Source organism: Oryctolagus cuniculus, chromosome 6 (genome assembly GCF_964237555.1).
Source record: "Oryctolagus cuniculus chromosome 6, mOryCun1.1, whole genome shotgun sequence".
NCBI classification, from domain to species: Eukaryota; Metazoa; Chordata; class Mammalia; order Lagomorpha; family Leporidae; genus Oryctolagus; species Oryctolagus cuniculus.
The window spans coordinates 104,184,318-104,201,320 of NC_091437.1; the positions used below are offsets into that span (position 1 = coordinate 104,184,318).

Below are 17,003 nucleotides of genomic sequence, written 5' to 3' on the forward strand. Positions count from 1 at the left end.
GTCATTTTTTAATCTTACGTTATAATTGGGAATATACTGCAAAGTGTGCTAAAGAAAATGATTATATTCTATCCCTTTAAATTGATGAAATATTTTACTAGATCAGAAAGTGGACTGAATATAAATAAGATAGCATGCTTTCTCAGCTTAGTTTTATTGAAACCAACTCTATGATCTTGAGAAAACCACTTAAAAATAAATATGTGGAGTAAGACAATCAAGAATAAATCTTCAAGATATCTTCCAGTGGCTCTAAGAGCAACATTCAAAATTCCATGTCAAGCAATGTGATGGTATCAAAAGTGAAAGAAAAATGAATCATAAGGAGATGTCAACTGAAAACAATTCTCATGTAAAACTGAATTAATAAGCACTATAATGAAGTGATTCATTCTACCCAGACACAGGGAAGGAGGAATGGCTTATAAGGTGAGCCTGAAAGAAGAGAAGGATGTTTGTTGCCATCTATTAGAGTAAACAGTAGGAAAATACAACTGAAAGGCAGGAATATTGTATATGGTGCTGTGGCTGAACCTCAGTGTGCATAGGAGAACAATTGTGGGAAAGGAAGATACTTACCTGGGTTGGCTCCAAACTCCCAAGAGGTTGTGCAAAAATTTCGAACTATGTTTTATGGATTCCAAGAAACCACTGAAGATTTTTTTTTTTAATCCTATTTAGGCTCTATCAGGTTTACTGTGGTAACATAAATGAGTAAGTAGGTGAAGAATATGTTTAGGGAAGTGTGAGTGAGTAGTTAGCCTACAATTACAATAGTCAAGAAAGAGATGATGAAACAGTGGTCGTAAGAGGAATGGAAATAAAGAATATTTGAAACATTGAATGGAAGAAAGTTAGCAATGAGGTTTGGAAAAATGTGTGAATGTGAAGAATTTGTGAGATGAAGTGATTGAAGATAAATTCTGAGATTTCTGTCGTAGATGACTGAGAAAATAGTGGTAATATAAACAAAATAATGAGGAGAATGAATAGTTTTTGAGAGTGAAAGTAGAGAGGCAGAGAGCAAGAGATTTTAGCTTAAACTTCTTCAATTTGGAATTTTTTTAAAGATTTATTTTATTTATTTGAAAGAGAGAGTTACAGAGAGAGGTAGAGAGAGAGGTCTTCCATCCACTGATTCACTCCCCAAATGGCCACAATGGCCAGAGCTGAGCTGATCCAAACCCTGCAACCAGGAGCATCTTCTGGGTCTCCCACGTGGGTGCAGAGGCCCAAGCACTTGCTATCCTCTGCTGCTTTCCCAGGAGCATTAGCAGGGAGCTGGACTGGAAGTGGAGCAGCCAGGACTCAAACCAGCACCCATTTGGGATGCCGGCACTGTAGGTGGGGGCTTTAACCTGCTACACCACAGTGTCAGACCCTAATTTGGAATTTTAAGGTCATCCATAGTAGAATAGGCAGTAAAAATTCTCAGATACTTCAGAAAATTATCAGGGCTGAAAATTACAGATTTGAGTGTTGCCAATATACAGGTAACAGTTCAAGCTTTTGAGGTAAATGGGATTACAAAACAGAACATAAAGAACAAAAAAAGATAATAGCTATTCTTTTTTATTATTATTATTTGACATGTAGAATTTACAGTGAGAGAGAGAGAGAGACAGAGAGAAAGGTCTTCCTTCCCGTTGGTTCACTCTCCTAATGGCCGCAATGGCCAGAACTACATCGATCCAAAGCCAGGAGCCAGGAGCCAGGAGCTTTTTCCTGGTCTCCCATGCGGGTGCAGGGGCCCAAGGACCTGGGCCATCTTACACTGCTATCCCAGGCCACAGCTGAGAGCTGGACCGGAAGAGGGGCAACTGGGACTAGAACTCGGTGTCCATATTAGGATGCCAGCGCTGCAGACAGAGGATTAATCTAGTGCACCACGGTGCTGGCCCCCAGATAATAGCTATTCTTTCAAAGAAAAGAGGTATGCATCAGACGTGCGATAAGATTATGGGGAAACCAGAGAGCATGATGTCTTTCTGGGGTGGTCACTTTGTGCAGCAGTTAAGATGCTACTTGAGATGTCTGCATTCCATATCAGAATGCCTTGCTTCAAGTCCTAGCTCTGTTTCCAATTCCAGCTTCCTGCTAATACACACTAGGAGAGGCAGCAGGTGATGACTCAAGCACTTAGGTCTCTGTCACCTACATGAGACACTCACTGAGTTATGGGATCCTGACTTTAGCCTATCCCTGCCCAGCTATTGCAAGCATTTGAGGATGAACCAGTGGATGGAAGATCTCTCTCTCTCTCTTTCTGTCTCTCTCTCTCTCTCTCTCATTTTAAAACAAATATAAAGCAGAAATGAAATTAAAAAAAAAAACAAGAATATAGTATCTTTGGTAGCTAAAATAGAAGAATGTTTCAAGGGGAAAAGAACAACATTATAAACTGCTGTATACAATTTGAAATGACTGACTATTGTAAAAAGACTATTGAACTTGGGGGCTAGTTTTTGTAATAATTTTTCATTGAGAAAACAATTCTGATAAATTGATAGATATGTAAGTCAAACTACAAAGGGAATTAAACCAACGGAAAGGAAGACCTTTCTCTCTGTCTGTCTCTCTCACTGTCTAACTCTGCCTGTCAAAAATAAAATAAGACATTGTAGTAGAAAACCTTCTTTTAAAAATGGTTGTTCATTTTATTTATTTGAAAGGCAGAACAAGAGAGAGAGCAGGAGAGAGAAGGAAATCTCCATCAACTGGTCCACACCTAAATGCCTGCAACATCCAAGGCTGGGTCATTCTGAAGTCAGGAGCCAGCATCTCCATCTGGGTCTCCCATGGAGGTGGCAGAGACTCAAGTACTTGAGCTCATCTGCTGCCTCACATGAGCATTAGCAGGAAGCTGGGTTGGAAGGCAGGGGCTTGGACTGGAGCTAAAGTGCTGGGTGTCCCAATTGGAGGCTCAGCCTGCTGCACAACACCCACCTCTGGAACCCCACACCTCAGGAAAAAAATCTTTATCTGCCTTGTTTCCTGTAGGTTTGAGAATAAATGGAAAAAAAAAAAAAAAGGATGAATGTCCTGAAGAACTTATATAGTTTTTTTGTTTGTTTGTTTTGACAGGCAGAGTGGACAGTGAGAGAGAGACAGAAAGGTCTTCCTTTTGCCATTGGGTTCACCCTCAATGGCCGCCATGGCTGGCGCACTGCGCTGATCCGAAGGATCAGGATCCGAAGGCAGGAGCCAGGTGCTTCTCCTGGTCTCCCATGGGGTGCAGGGCCCAAGCACTTGGGCCATCCTCCACTGCCTTGCCAGGCCACAGCAGAGAGCTGGCCTGGAAGAGGGGCAACCGGGACGGAATCCGGCGCCCCGACCGGGACTAGAACCCGGTGTGCCGGTGCCACAAGGTGGAGGATTAGCCTAGTGAGCCGCGGCGCCGGCCTCAAACATGTACAGTTAAAAGAGTTTACAACAGGGAAGAAGTAAGCAATTTCATAAGCATTTGAGAAATAGCTAGGGAATAGAAGAAACTCCAGAAACAAGAGGCAGAATTAAAGGAACAATAATAGGTGAGGGCGGAAATAAGAATCAAGAACATAAGTCATGTAATAATGCTGGGCAGAAGCACTCTTGAACAAAGAGATGGATAGCTTTCCTTGTGTATAGAGTAAGAGGAATTGAAGAAACTTATGTAGGATGATGTTAATTTTCTCCACAAAGTGTTTAGGTAGGATTTTCCACAGAGACTAAGAAAACAAGCTATAAATAAGATTTAAGGAGTAATGGGGGAAAAAAAAGAAATTCTATTGTTTGGAATGATAAAGGGTTAACCAGAAGTGAGCAGACAGTTATGAGTATTTTTAAGGTCCCTTGTTGTCTAAATAGAAAGTGAAAACAGAGAGAGAGAGAGAGAGAGAGAGAGAGAGAGAGAGTCCTTCTGACTTCATTAACATTTATAGGCTAAAAAAACATTTATAGGCTAAGATTTTTCATTTTAAAGCCTTGATTTGTTAAATATTGTGTAGGCAAGGGAATCATCTTAGTCTAGGCTAAAGAAAGTTTGAGAGGAAAAATTAATTAAACAAGTTATGAGTTTACTAAAACAGTGTAAAAGCTGTCCATGTAAAAAAATGGCTGTTTGTACTAAGGATGAAAAAGCATGGTGGGGAAAACTACTGGCACCTTTGCAATAATCAAGTCATTGGTACTGAACTCTCCTAATAATCCTTATGCTTTATCTGATGAAACAGTTAAAACATTTTTTTTTAATCTCAACCCTTGAGTGTATATCTTTAATATTCTGTGTGATGACATGGTAATTTCCTGAAGCATATTTATACCCAAATACATAGTTGTCTCAAGCTAAGCAGTTTTGAGACTGAGAGCTGAACCAGACACTTTTTTCATAGATTACCATTTTTACTTGAAAGAACACTGACAGGAAAACTGTAGTTATTCAAATGAAGACATTTAGTGGAGTCTCTTGCAAATGAATTAAATGAGTTTGCTAATTTGAGGGAAGCATAATCCAATGTAGAGATGCTGCATAAATGCCTCTCAGGGGGCACACCCCCCTGAAATTAGAGGCAAGGCCTCAGTTTCTGCTCATGCCAGAAAAGGCCAAGGATGGGCACACCACCCCAAAGGAATGTGGCAGTGGGAGCAGTAGGGGGCTAATAGACATGAATTGGTACCTAAATGGGCCTGTCTCTGAAGATTTACAACACAGCTCTAATCTCTATGTTAGACCACCAGATTGAAGTGCTTTGCCCAAATCCTTAAATTGTTGTATAACCTTGCCTACATGCCTGCCAGCTTGTAGACTTGCTGGTGGTACCCTCTAAATAAAAGTGGAGGTGCGCTCTTAGAATGGACGTTCCCGTGTCCTGTCTCCCCATTTGAAAAACCCTACAATCCAACAATAGCTTTTGCCAACTTCTGAACTTTGAAGCACAAAATACAATTTTGGATCACTTATTATTTTTTCCTGTCAAATTGTGAATTTCCCTATTAAAGACTTTCTAAAGACATAGATAGTGTTACTAACAAATGTGATACTGAATAATGAAATTTGCTATTATTTTGAAAATTTATATAACCTAGTTAACCAATATTTTCCAAATCACCAATGCCTAGCATATATAAAATATGTATAACAAAACATCCATTCAAATTGCAAAATAGATAACATAGATTATAATTTTTAAAAAGTATGGAAACTATACTGATATAGTTTTAGACTTCATATTGAAAGAAAAATCTACAATTAACTGGGAAAAAAGTTACTAAAATTCTATTCATTTTCAAAAATCTGTGTGAGAAGATTTTCTTTATATACTTCAACTAAAACAACATATTGGGATGGATTGAATGCAAAAGCAGATTTAAGAAACCAAATGTCTTTTATTGAGCCAGATATTTGCAAAATTCAGACCACAGAATTGCAAATTAAAACAAAATAAATAAACTTTTTTATTTTGGAAAATTTATTTCATTTTCATTAAAAATATTTATATAAACACATAATTATTTATTATTGATATTTTTAGTGTATTAGTTTAATTTTTCAGTTTTTTTCATTTCTTATGAGTTACATATTAATATAGTTAATCCACATAAGTTAAAATTCATAATTCTTCATAATTTGTGAGAATGTAACAGATGTCTGAGACCAAAGATTTCAGGAGCACTAGATTGAGCATATAGTAAACTACTTAAGAGCTTTTAACACACTTTACGATTTCATCAAGTAACAGTCAGGAAGTAAAAAAAAATTCCATTTGTAATCTTGGGACAGAAAGAATTTTCTTTCTCTTTCTTATCTTTTAAACTTAAAAGAAGTCACACCATTCATATTAGAGAGACGTCGTCAGTGCACGCTCATGACATTCTCTCCATTCCTTATTCCAAGTCTGTGAGTCTCATTTCATGTGCCCCATTTACAGGAGTAAAATTAGCATGTTATCCAGTCACCATTTGGCTCATGACTCAATGTCACTATAAAAATCATTTTAGCAGCTTCATAGGCCCAACTTCTTCTAGGATATACATCAATGAGGATCACTTTGATTTGCTTAATTTAGGAGAGGTAAGTACATACTTTTCTGTAGCCTCATGAAATCTATTTAAATCTGTACATTCTACTAGAGTAAAACTTTCTGGTTTATTGTTTTAAATAAGTTGTGCATGTGATATTAGCAAAGATAAAAGGAGTAAACAAGGAAAAGATTAACATGAATCATGAATCTCAGATAAGAAATTCATCATAGAAAGGAAGTCTTCTTAGAACACCAACATACTGCTTCTGTTGTTAAAGAAAGAAAAATGGAAGCTTTTGTAAGAAAGAGGAAAACAAAGAGCAAGCTTATTTCTTATTCATGAATTTTGATTGAATTTTGAGTTGTCAATTTTAGAGATATATGATATAAAGTTTAATTTAACTTCAAATAGTTCGGTATTTAAACAATAAAATGTCTTTTTTTCTCACTCCCTCAGGCTGAATAGTCATATAAGTTAATCTTTTATATAACTACACACAAAAGAATCACTGTATTATTTTACCTATGTACACTATTATTTTGTCATTTCTAGAAAACTCCACTTATAGGAACTTAAACAGGAAACTCTAGTGAAGAATCAAAGCCTACTTTTGATACATTTTCCAGGGTTTTTTTTTTTAACATTATTTTTGTAAGATCCGAATATGTGCCAATTTCTACTTTGTTTAAGCTCTATCCACAGCTGACATCTATTTGACTTTTTTGAACATTTATTTTGTCTTTGTTTTCTGAGGGGGGAAGGGAATGAATATCTGTCAGACATAAGTTTTTGGTGACAGTTGTCCAGAATTTCAAAGTAAAAGTAGAAGTCATCTATACAGTGTTGTACTTGGTGTAAAAGATATTTTCAGATCCCTGGTAGTCATATTGCTAAATAGAAGACCTGTGTCCAAATGCATGACTGAGAAAACAGCCACCATGTGTTTAAAAATAACTGCTTTTTGAGCACCTAACAAGAATTCACTTTAAAAACTTTTAATCATGAAGATTAAACTATCCTTATTTTTAATGTAATCATATTTCTCCCTTCATTCATGTATTTTGAGTGGGTCATTTGTTAACTATTGTTCTTTTATTGGCAAATAAATCTGTTGCCTAGAGAAAAAAAGAAACATAATAAAAATGAAGTATTATTTTTATAATAATAGTTGTTATTATACTAATAATTATAATGGCTACTGTAATGGAACAGCTAGTACTTAGTTTCTATGTTACTTTAAAGGTGTAAAATTGATGCACATCAGTTTAATAAACACATTTCAAAAATACTTAAGAGGAAGGCAAGTTCATAGTAATAAGATCTCAAAATTGTCCATACTGTCTTTTTATTTTTTTATAAAAAGCTTTTATTTAATAAATATAAATTTCATAGGTACAACTTTTGGATTATAGCAGTCATACTGTCTTTGAGTCAATCCAAATGAAACCTAACTATGAACACTTTAAAGGTGAGCACAGCATACATTTAAATCTTCCATAATCCTATTTCTGTCTCCTTGCGCCCATTACTTCAGAGTGTGCCGAATAACAATTCAAAGTAAGTTTTTGACTCCCTCATGTAAGTAGAATTGCCACCAAGATCTGTTAACAATGTGAAATACTCATATATAGAATATAAAGAACATCGTATGTATCTTCCTATGATAAATGTCACAACTGTTCTCTGCCTTGTTCTTTATATTTCAAATTTCCTTAAAAGTATCACTAGCAAAGTTAATTAGATGTTAATCCCACATGCATGTATTACTATGGGAGCCTGCATAGGAAAATGATAATGTCAAAAATCACAGACCTTTATTGCAAATGAAATGCCTTTTATGTAAAACCCACATACCTGGGATTAAGTCATGATCCTATGTTTTATTTAGCAGTCACTTAAAATCTCTGAGATTATTTTCTTCATCTGAAAAATGAGGAAATGTTTCCTACTTCATAATGTTGTTCTTACTGCTCCAAGAAATAATAGCGGCTGTGTTTTTTTAAAAACCTATATTTTAAGAAGCCATCTGAAAAGACAAAGAGTGATTATTGAAGAAAGTTTATCACTATAACTTCACCTATCCTTAAACACTTATAAGATACTTGGCAAATTAATGTGCATGTCCAAATCAAACCTTTTTAAAGTAACATGGAAGCTAAATATTGTGTTAGTTAATGGTGATATAGATAATGGAAATATCTTCACAACAAATAGCATTGAATTATTCCAAGGTCAAAAACTTTATCCAAACTCTAACTTACTCAGATAGGCAGCAGATCGGCAGAAAGAATAGACAAGAATATTATAGGTCCAAGTTCCAGGATGCTAATTAACTAATTATGTGAATTTGAGAAGTTTAACTGGGCTAAGTAGTCATCAGATTCTTCACCTATAAAAACCTTCTCAATTGAACAGATGAGCTTGTAGGATTTGATAATTCAGTATAATCAGGAAGCAGAGAAGTTCTCTGTCGCTACTGTGAAAAGTGACTCATATTTCTTCCTCATGGTCAGTTCTATTTATCACATCTTTTTTTTTTTTTTTTTTTTTTTTTTTTTTGACAGGCAGAGTTAGACAGTGAGAGAGAGAGAGAGAAAGGTCTTCCTTCTGTTGGTTCACCCCTCAAATGGCCACTACGGCCGGCGCACTGCACCGATCTGAAGCCAGGAGCCAGGTGCTTCCTCCTGGTCTTCCGTGCGGATGTAGGGCCCAAGCACTTGGGCCACAGCAGAGAGCTGGATTGGAAGAGGAGCAACCGGGAATCCGGTGTCCCGACCATGACTAGAACCCGGGGTCCCAGAGCTGCAGGCAGAGGATTAGCCAAGTGAGCCGTGGTGCCGGCCTATTTATCACATCTTTTATTTAGCACTATGTAAAGGGGAATTTGCTAGGAATTGTATGTAAATATAATATTAGCAAAACACAGTTCCTGTCTATGAGGAGAGATAACTGTTAATTCTATTTAGCATGTAAGTTCCCTTTTTCGGGCAGAAATAGGGCCCATGGCGTGCTAACTAAAGAGAAAGGGAAGAAAAGTAAAACAGAACCTGAAGTTTGGTTGGACATTGAGTGATCAATCCATTTCAACAAATGAAATTACTGGGGAAAGGCATTCCAGGTGGAGTAGAGAGGTGAGCAAAGGCAACAACAGAAAAGTTCTGAAAAACCATCATGGGTACTCAGAACAAGCATGAGGACCAGTGATTGAAATTAAGACAGCAAAAACGGGACCTTTCCAGATTGTGGAAAATCTTAAAAGATAAGCTGAAACATTCAGAATGCGTTCTACAGGCTGGGGCTTTGACTCTGAAGACCTTTGAGAGAAGCTGAAATGTGGCTCTGTTAGCAGTGTTTTAGATATATTGGGACATGGAGAAATTTGGGAAATAAAATTCAGTAATAATACTAGTTGGAGCTTTCCCCATGTTTGAGGGGAAGAAATATGAATATATCAAATAAAAACAACATGGCCTGGCCAAATAATTAGACACGGATATCAAGGTAGGAAAATGAATAAAAATACTCTCCAATATGATGTTTCATGTTAATAGGAAGTGGGTGATGGCGTTAGCAATAAGAAAAAGAAAAAAGTTAATGTCATGTCTCATAAAGACAGAGGCCAACTCCCCCAAAGAAAATAAAAGTGATTGAACAGTGAAATGTTGTTTGGGAAAGAGATTTAAGAGAATTTGCAGCAGAGGTCCTATGTCTTCTCAAAGAAGGAAGATGAAGAGCTGAGCCTGCTGTGAGGTCTGGAAGGGGGTATAGACTCCTTTTTGCAGAGAATAGCATAAGGAAGAGTCAACTAGAGGAGAACAAAAGAATTTCTGAGCAACTCCCAGTGTATACTAATAATAGAATCAAAATTTCTAATTGAGCCAATTGGCATAATTTTGTGACTTTGGTAACACTGAGCCACCCAGCAGTGAGATCAAAGCAAGTATACTGCTGTGTTTTCCTAGCAGTGAAGTGTAGATAGGAAGGTAAGGATGCCAGTAGATCAAAGGAACTTCTTGAGGCTAATAGGAAGAAAATTACATGAAATGATGGGCAACTGATTCATAATAGCTGGACCTACAAGAGGGTAACTGTCGCTTCCCCTCTTCATGGAGGAACGACACTAAACCCTGCCTAGGCTTCCTATCCGAGTCACGGCACCATTATGTTGCTCCCCCTCTTCGTGGAGGAACGACACAGGACCCTGCGCTGTTCTTTTGTCTGCTCGGCCCTCCCCGGGTTTGCTGCTGGTTCTTCCCGGGTTGGCTACCGACCCTTCCACCTCCGTGGAAGGGCGGTTCCCCCTGGCCACTTTCCCCACTTCCGCGGGGGAGCGGCACACCGCCGGCCGGCTCTCTCGGGGGCTGCACAGGTGTTCCTTCAGGTAGATGTTCCTGTTAGATGTTCCTGGTGCATGTTGTCTCTCTCTTCCTTTATAGTCCTCTTCCACCAATCCCAACTCTGCTACCCACACACCGAGTACACTGCTCTCCTCCAATCAGGAGCAGCTCCTGCTGTTTATTGGTTGAACTGGAGGCAGCTGTGTAGAAGCTGTTTTCTCCTCTCCCAGCGCCATATTGTGGGAGAGCAGATGCATAGAATAAGTCTTAATTCCAGTAACTTAGTCTAGTCCGAGTTGCTCCCCACAGGTAACGTAAAAGGATTAAAGGAATTGAAGACACAATCAATGTGAAGAATTGAGTCATACTTGAGAAGCAAAGATAAAGATTGCTATGGCCAGAGGAAGGAATTTCCAAATTCAGGATTTTAGAACTGAGGCAATTTCGAGTGATCCTTGTTTTTGTACCTTTACTTGAAGTGTCATTGTCACATTATCTAGCTGTTCTACTTTACTTAGTAACAATGGAAGAATGGGGGAGGGGATTGAGGATCTTTCCTCAAATCACTCCATGACTCAGTGGCAGAGCAGGAACTGAACCTACAATCTTCTGAGGAGCATTTTGAAAGGTTAAATAGGGGCCAGCATTGTGTCCCGGATGCTCCACTCCCTATCCAGCTCCCTTCCAAAGGCCTGGGGAAAACAGCAGAGCATGACTTAAATGCTTGGGCTCCTGCCACCCACTCAGAAAACCAGGCTGAAGCTCCTGGCTCTAGGCTTAGACCTGGCTCAGTCCTGGGCCATTGTGACCACTTGGAATGAACCAGTAGATGGAAGATCTCTCTGTCTCTTCCTTTCTCTGGAACTCTGACTTTTAAATAAATAAGTCTTAGAAAATGGAAGGAAGGAAGGAAGGAAGGAAGGAAGGAAGGAAGGAAATAGGAAGGAAGACAGGAAATAGGAAGAAAGGAAGGAAGGAGGGAGGGAAGGATATAAGAAGGGAGGGAGAGAGGGAGGAAGGGAGGGAGAAAGGAAGGGAAAATAAATGACAAGTCATAGTGTGGCCCCTTGGAGGAATGAACAGATGGAACATTCTTTCTCTTTCATTCTCTCTCTCTCTCTCCCTCCCTCTCTGTCCCTCCCTCTCTTTCTGTAACTCTTTCAAATAAACAAATCTTCAAAACACAACAAAAAAAGGTTAAATAAATGACAAGTCATAGTTCCATAAAAACAGTAACATATAATCTAGTGAATGGAAACTAATGGTTGCCCAAATGAAGAAACAGTATAGTATACAAAAATTGCCTTTTTAAACTTGTGTTATGCTATGCCTCTTTCTTTACTGTTTTAGCTTCTTAAAGAAGAGAGAATATAAAAGTTTTCTCCAGATTAAACAATAGTTCCTTCCTTGATGTACACTGAGAAAATTTTAAGCCTAGAGGAATAGGTGACTAGCTGCCATGCTAAACTGAATTGTGAATAATCTCAAACTATGATTTCAGAGTGTATGCTCATTATGATACATGGGTTTCACCATTATAGTTCCTTCCACATTTCTTATATTTTGAAAAAATTCCTTTCTGCTGATATTGGTATGTATTTTTAATATTTTTTAAAGATCTGTTTATTTATTTGAAAGGTAAAATTACAGAAGCAGAGAGAGAGGAGAGAGAGAAGGAGAGAGAGAGATAGGTCTTCCATCCGCTGGTTCACTCCTCAAATGGTAGCAGTGGCCAGAGCTGGGCTGATCTGAAGCCAGGAGCCAGGAGCTTCTTCCTGGTCTACCACACGGGTGCAGTGGTCCAAGGACCTAGGACATTTTCTACTGCCCTCCCATGCCATAGCAGAAAGCTAGTTCAGAAGTGGAGCAGCTAGGACACCAACTGGCACCCATATGGGATGCCAGCATTGAAGGCCATGGTTCTAACTGCCATGCCACAGCACCTGCCCCTATGTTTTTAATTCTGAACAGTGGTCAAAAGTAATTGGGAAGGCTAGCGATAGGAAGGCAAGTATATCATTTTGAAGTGCTGTTTAAACAGATTAACCCAACAGAAATTCTCCATTATTTCAAATCTTAGTACCCATCCCTCCTTTGACCTTCAGGGAAAGCTACCAATTTAAACATAGAAAAAGAAATTAAAGATTTGCATTTGGTAGTCTTTTGTTAATATGCATATCTCATATTTCACCTTGAAAATATTGTTCTTCCTTAAACCTTTATGTGGGTCATCAAATTTGGGAAAACTCACCTTGATTGACCATAAATTCAAATGTTTAATTTCAAAGTTTCAGTTCAGAGAGTTGGTTATTCCTCTCAAGTAATGGCTCACTGAGGGGGCAGAGGAAGTTGTTTTCCTGGACTAAAAGCCCTATATGATTACTGATTCTGTTTAGAATCATTGGTGCACAATGAAGAGCAAACTGGATTTTGGTCAGTGTCATTAATATCCTTAGACTTTTTGCAGACAATGCATTTGCTCACTGCTTATTCCTGGGAGAGATAATTTCTACTCAACCCCCTATCTCATTTCAAGTTCTTTCCTCTTGAGTTGAGACTAAAATGGTATTGGAAAAAGATGATTTTATGATCTAAACCAGCTAGGAACAAACTATATAGCATGAAGGCTTAATCTGGCCCTCTGCTTGTTTCTGGAAATCAAGCTTGTTAGTTAACTACATTTGTCTAATATATTGCCCACAGATGCTTCTGCACTACAAGGACAGAGTTGAGCACTTTGAACAGAGACCTTATGACCTTGCAAGCCTAAGTATTTACTGTCAGGCCCTGACCTTTGATCTAAATACTTAGGACAAGTCCCTCGAAGTACAGGCAATAAAAGCAAAACTAAAGAAATGGAACTATGTCAAACTCAGAAGCTTTTGCACAACAAGGGGAATAATCAATAGAGTGAAGAGACATCCAATAGAATGGAAAAAATATTTGCAAACTACCTAACTAAGGATTAATATCCCAAATACACCAGCAACTTAAAAAAACTCAACAACAACAAACATCCAGTTGAGAAATGGGCAAAAGACATCAATAGACAGTTCTCAAAAAAAGAAATACAGCCGGCGCCGTGGCTCACTAGGCTAATCCTCCGCCTTGCGGCGCCGGCACACTGGGTTCTGGTCCCGGTCGGGGCGCTGGATTCTGTCCCGGTTCACCCTCTTCAGGCCAGCTCTCTGCTGTGGCAAGGGAGTGCAGTGGAGGATGGCCCAGGTGCTTGGGCCCTGCACCCCATGGGAGACCAAGATAAGTACCTGGCTCCTGCCATCGGATCAGCGCTGTGTGCAGGCCACAGCGCGCCGGCCGTGGCAGCCACTGGAGGGTGAACCAAGGGCAAAGGAAGACCTTTCTCTCTCTCTCTCTCTCACTGTCCACTCTGCCTGTCTAAAAATGAAAAAAAAAAAAAAGAAGAAGAAGAAATACAAATGGCCAACAAACATATGAAAAAAATGCTCAACATCATTAGCCATCAGGGAAATGAAGATCAAAACCACAATGATATACCACCTCACCCTTGTCTGAATCATTGAAATCCAAAACACACAAAGTAACAAATGCTGGCAAGGGTGTGGAGAAAGGGGAACACTTATACGCTGTTTGTGGGAATGTACATTAGTGCAGCCACTGTGGAAAACAGTGTGGAGATTTCTTAAAAAGCTAGAAATAGACTTGCCATATGATCCAGCAATCGCACTGCTGGGCATACACCTAAAAGACCTGAACACAATGAATCAGAGATACCTGCACCACCATTTTTACAGTAGTACTGTTCACAATAGCCAAAATTTGGAATCAACCAAGGTGTCCATCATCAGATGAATGGATAAAGAAAATATGGTGTATATACACAGTGAAATACCATTCAGCTATTTAAAAAAAGAATGAAATTCTACCATTTGCAGCTAAGTGGACACAATTGGAGGACATTATGTTGACTGAAATAAGCCGGACCTCAAAGAACAAATACCACATGTTCTCCTTTATATATGGGAGCTAGAATTTAAAAGTAAACAAAAAAGAAATATCTGTATGTATCACTAATGCTGCAAATATAGATTTGTAAAATTTTGTTTTAGACCTTTGTCAAAACGATGATTAAGAATGTTATACTACTATAGTTTTAATGATCTGTGATTACTTTAAAATTTACTATATATGGATGAAATGGTCATTTTTCCATTCACTTATTGTTTATAGCGATTGTCTATATTCCCACTAAACTAGGGTATTTTTACTATTTATTTGTAAAACTTCTTATTTGGAGAAGTTATATTTTAAAGATTTATTTTATTTATTTGAAAGATAGAGTTACAGAGAGAGGTAGATACAGAGAGGTCTTCTGTCTGCTGGTTCACTCCCCAGATGGCCACAATGGCCGGAACTGTGCCAATCCGAAGCCAGAAGCCAGGAACCAGGAGCTTCTTCCGGGTCTCCCACATTGGTACAGGGGCCCAAGGACTTGGGCCATCTTCTACTGCTATCCCAGGCCATAGCAGAGAGCTGAATCAGAAGAGGAGCAGCCAGGACTAGAACCGGCGCCCATATGGGATGCTGGCACTTCAGACCAGGGCTTTAACCTGCTGCACCACAGCACCAGCCCCTATATTTGATGAAGTATTAAGCCTTTTTACTGTAATGTAAATTTAAAATATGTTATCTCAAAAACAAACAAAAAAAATAGAGAAACGGAGAAGGAAGGAAGGTGGAAGGAAGACAGGGGGAAGGAGGGAGGGAGGAAAGGAATTGAATTTGATGAAAATAATTAAATATTAAAATCAAGAAATACTTAGAACAAGAATCAAAGCACTACTTGCTTGGTGGATGTGTAAAGATGACAATTGTCTCACAACATATCATAGTCCAGTAGTTTAATAAATGTCTTTGTTAAATGTTTACTGTTGACTACTATTATATTTACCTTGTAATTTTTCTCTCTTTTGTAGTCCCTGCTATGTGGATATTTGTTAGCAATGACTGATGTGGAAACTACATATGCAGATTTCATTGCTTCAGGAAGAACAGGTAGAAGAAATGCAATACATGATATCCTGGTTTCCTCTGCAAGTGGCAACAGCAATGAATTAGCCTTGAAATTAGCAGGTCTTGATATCAACAAGACAGGTGAGTCATTTGACACACATTTCTCTATCAACATAGAATGATTTGCAGCATTTCACTAAGATCAAGGCACAAAAAGCCAGCTTTGAAAGTAACCACATGACAAGAGTTATAAAAAGTATAGGGCCAGATGAAAGTCTGTGACTAATCTCTTCATCACTCCCACTCTGTTTTCAATGAATTCTCTTTATAGGGTTTTCCACTCAAATGTTGAATCTTTAACGATTTTTTAAATCCTAATGACTTAAGAGCTTTGAAATCGCTTATACAGAATATTTAAGTTGGAGCTCCTACTCTTGACAATATTAGTTACTTCTAATGTCTAACGGGTAAATATTAAAGAAGCTTCACTGGTGAGTCTGACACACCTTAATTCTAATAAAGATTTCAGGGCCGGCGCCACGGCTCAATAGGCTAATCCTCCACCTAGCAGCACCGGCACACCGGGTTCTAGTCCCGGTCAGGGCGCCGGATTCTTTTCCGGTTGCCCCTCTTCCAGGCCAGCTCTCTGCTGTGGCCCGGGAGTGCAGTGGAGCATGGCCCAAGTGCTTGGGCCCTGCACCCCATGGGAGACCAGGAGAAGCACCTGGCTCCTGGCTTCTGATCAGCGCAGTGTGCCGGCCGCAGCGCGCAGGCCGTGGCGGCCATTGGAGGGTGGACCAACGGCAAAAACTTTCTCTCTCTCTCTCACTATCCACTCTGCCTGTCAAAAAAAAAAAAAAAAGATTTCAGAAGAAACTGGTCTCTAGGACTAATTGCACTGAGAACTGAGGTGAAATAATCTGTTAAATAAGTTCCAGGTAAAGAGGTCTTTTAGCTTTCCTTTCATGATACAAATGATTTGTGAAATTTTCCTCTTCTTACTGTGCCTGGAATTCTTACTCAAGGAGTCTGACTTTACTAGTAAAAATCAAAAACAAGTTTTATACTCTAAAATATTTGACCACCTTCCTTCTGAGTGTTAGAGTAAGTCCCATGTAATCCTTTCTTCCACTGCTTTAACAATTATCAAAGTTGAATGTGTTCCCCTTCAAAATCTTATGCAAAAATAACCTTTAAAACTAGAAAGAATTCATGATTAAGGAATCATAATGCTACATACATGAGAAACAGTTATCATAGTTTGTGACTTGTCTAGTAACTATTCAATATGTCTTCACGATTAGAATTTTATGGCAAACACTTCAGTTTACTGGAAAATTGAATCAGGGTATATATACAAGTACATTATTGAAAAAAAACCAGCACATTACCTTAAAATACCATAAGGATGCATTTTATTTGGTGACTAAAGGGCAGTATGTCACTGATTGGTAATTTAATATTCAGATTAATAATAAAACTATAATCTCACCACTTTAAAATATTTGCACCTATTTGTCCTTCAGGTTTCATTGTTCTCTTTTGTTATAGTCAGTAGTCACTTCCCAAGTAGCTCTGAGAAAGATTAGAAGAAATTGTTCTGATTTCATGACATGGGATGGGTAAATATACATTTTATTCAGCCTTTGAAACTTGGCTAATTCATTTCATATG

General features: G+C 38.5%; 1 protein-coding gene across 2 annotated transcripts in view; it reads left to right on the top strand.

Annotated features, from left to right (window-relative positions):
- PKIA (cAMP-dependent protein kinase inhibitor alpha) overlaps positions 1-17,003 on the top strand; it is a 95,264-nt gene that overhangs the window by 72,873 nt on the left and 5,388 nt on the right. Inside the window, exons 1-2 of one of the 2 annotated variants that reach the window (XM_002710648.4) lie at positions 5,879-6,049; positions 15,293-15,470. In XM_002710648.4, coding sequence (XP_002710694.3) covers positions 5,945-6,049; positions 15,293-15,470 — 283 coding nt within the window. In that variant the 5' untranslated portion in view covers positions 5,879-5,944. Of the gene's footprint in view, positions 1-5,878; positions 6,050-15,292; positions 15,471-17,003 lie in introns of those variants that run through there. The other variant, XM_008255683.4, reaches the window with a different exon arrangement.